This window comes from Merops nubicus, unplaced genomic scaffold (genome assembly GCF_000691845.1).
Source record: "Merops nubicus isolate BGI_N331 unplaced genomic scaffold, ASM69184v1 scaffold10445, whole genome shotgun sequence".
Classification (NCBI taxonomy): domain Eukaryota; kingdom Metazoa; phylum Chordata; class Aves; order Coraciiformes; family Meropidae; genus Merops; species Merops nubicus.
Genome location: NW_008611595.1, coordinates 1 through 2,434, shown reverse-complemented (window position 1 = coordinate 2,434; position 2,434 = coordinate 1). Strand labels below are relative to the sequence as shown.

At 56.0% G+C, this 2,434-nt stretch overlaps 1 protein-coding gene across 1 annotated transcript; it reads right to left on the bottom strand.

The window, feature by feature from the left end:
- Nucleotides 1-501: 501 nt before the first annotated feature.
- Nucleotides 502-2,426, bottom strand: LOC103773881 (actin, alpha skeletal muscle). The gene is made up of 5 exons (XM_008941261.1): nt 2,049-2,426; nt 1,747-1,908; nt 1,335-1,526; nt 1,031-1,212; nt 502-915 (listed from the first exon to the last, which is right to left on the bottom strand). The coding sequence occupies exons 1-5, from the start codon at nt 2,365-2,367 to the stop codon at nt 772-774; spliced, it is 999 nt and encodes a 332-aa protein (XP_008939509.1). The 5' UTR covers nt 2,368-2,426; the 3' UTR covers nt 502-771.
- Nucleotides 2,427-2,434: the final 8 nt, after the last annotated feature.

The following is a 2,434-nucleotide window of genomic DNA, read 5'->3' as shown; positions in this document are numbered from 1 at the left end:
CAGGGTGATGAAGTGGCCCCACCTGCCCTCGCCCCCCCCGCCCCGGGACGGGCTGGTGGCAGGCGGGTTTCCCATAAGGGGAGTGGAAAGCTCTTTATTTAACCTGCCCCCACCACCTGCCCCCAGCCCTGGCCTTGCCTCTGTCCATCAGCCTGGGAGCTGCTCCTGAATGCCGGGGCTACTTTTTTGGCAGGCCGAGATAAATAAAATCCTTCGCCAGCTTTTCCCCCCCCGGGGCTAGGAGCAGTTCGTGCCCACCTTGCAGCAGCATGATGCAACGGCCAGGCACCCCCAGGCTGCTCTCAGCATCCCCCAGCTGCCTGTGACCCAAGCAAGTCACACAGAGCTGTCTCCCCTGGCTGGGGTCCTGTCCCCTCCCCAGTCCTCCTCCTGCCTGGAGAGCTCCAGCCCCACCACCCCCTGCCCTTGCTGCTGGACAACATGCTACATCAGTGAGTGATGGAGGAACCCAAGCAAATGATTGACAAACAACCGGATTAAGGGTGTGACAGAATGACTGATGATTTAATGCTTCTTGAAGTTTTTTGTTTCCTTCCACAGGGCATTGGTTTTAAAAACAAACAAAACGAGGTAAAATAAATTAATTTATGTACACTTTACATACACTGTGTCACATGGAGCTTTGCAGCAACAGTAACCAGAAATCGTTACAAAATAGAAAGTTACATGGCTGTTGCAGGTCCTTGGCAGCCTGCAACCTAGAAGGTTGTCATCCTGAGCGTGGTTGGCAAAACGATCATGTAAACATGTTTAGAAGCATTTACGGTGGACAATGGATGGGCCGGCTTCATCGTATTCTTGCTTTGTGATCCACATCTGCTGGAAGGTGGACAGGGAGGCCAGGATAGAGCCACCGATCCAGACAGAGTACTTACGCTCAGGTGGAGCAATGATCTAGAGAAAGCCAAGAGAGATGAGATCAGTAAACAAGCAAGCGCTGCGGGTGGCGTTTGCGGGAGGGCAAGAGAAGGCGGCTCCTGCACCCGGGTCCTTCATGCTCCAGCCTTACCTTGATCTTCATTGTGCTGGGAGCCAGGGCTGTGATCTCCTTTTGCATGCGGTCAGCAATACCTGGGTACATGGTGGTACCCCCAGACATGACGTTGTTGGCATACAGGTCCTTCCTGATGTCAATGTCGCATTTCATGATGCTGTTGTAGGTGGTCTCATGGATCCCTGCGGACTCCATACCTGGGGGCAGGGAAGGGCAGAAAAGCAGGCACAAGTTAAGTGCTATGCGAGAGACCTCCGGGAGGACTCAGGAGAGAGGGGACAGCTGGCAGGGGAGGAGAGAGGGAGGAGGGCACACACACCAATGAAGGAAGGCTGGAAGAGGGTTTCTGGGCAGCGGAAACGTTCGTTGCCGATGGTGATGACCTGCCCATCAGGCAGCTCGTAGCTCTTTTCAAGGGAGGAGGAAGAGGCAGCGGTGGCCATCTCGTTCTCAAAGTCCAGTGCCACATAGCACAGCTTCTCCTTGATGTCACGGACAATCTCACGTTCAGCTGTCAGGGGGGAGCAAAGGCATCAGTGATTGCAGTGGAGGAACAGGGAGCGCTTGCATCTGCTCCATACGTCTGCCCATACTCCAGAGCCCCAGTGACACATGGACTCTCAACAGGGAGTGCCCAGAGGCCTCACAATGGGGCAAGAGGCTGCAGCATCCCTGGAGGGGTGAGGGTGGAAAGCGAGGGGGCACGTACTGGGGGAGGGAATAGTGCTTACCTGTGGTGACGAAGGAATAGCCACGCTCAGTCAGGATCTTCATCAGGTAGTCAGTGAGGTCCCGACCGGCCAGATCCAAGCGCATGATGGCATGGGGCAGGGCATACCCTTCATAGATGGGGACATTGTGTGTCACACCATCACCGGAGTCCAGCACGATACCTAGGGAAACAAGAAGCAGCCACCTGAGACACAGCCTGCGATTGGTTCTGCCCTGGGGGGCAGAGCACCCGCCAGCAGTAGGGGACCAGTCCTGGGTGTCCTTGCCTGGGGAAAAGGGCCAGCAGGACACTTGCACTCACCAGTGGTACGGCCAGAGGCATACAGGGACAGCACAGCCTGGATGGCCACATACATGGCGGGGACGTTGAAGGTCTCAAACATGATTTGGGTCATCTTTTCACGGTTGGCTTTGGGGTTAAGGGGCGCCTCAGTGAGCAGGGTGGGATGCTCCTCTGGGGCGACACGCAGCTCATTGTAGAAGGTGTGGTGCCAGATCTTCTCCATGTCGTCCCAGTTTGTGATGATGCCATGTTCAATGGGGTACTTCAGGGTCAGGATACCTCTCTTGCTCTGGGCTTCATCTCCTACGTAGGAGTCCTTCTGACCCATACCCACCATGACGCCCTGCAGGGAGCAAAGGAGGGCTCAGCGACCTGTCCGTGCCACACGGCACGGGGGTCCCCAG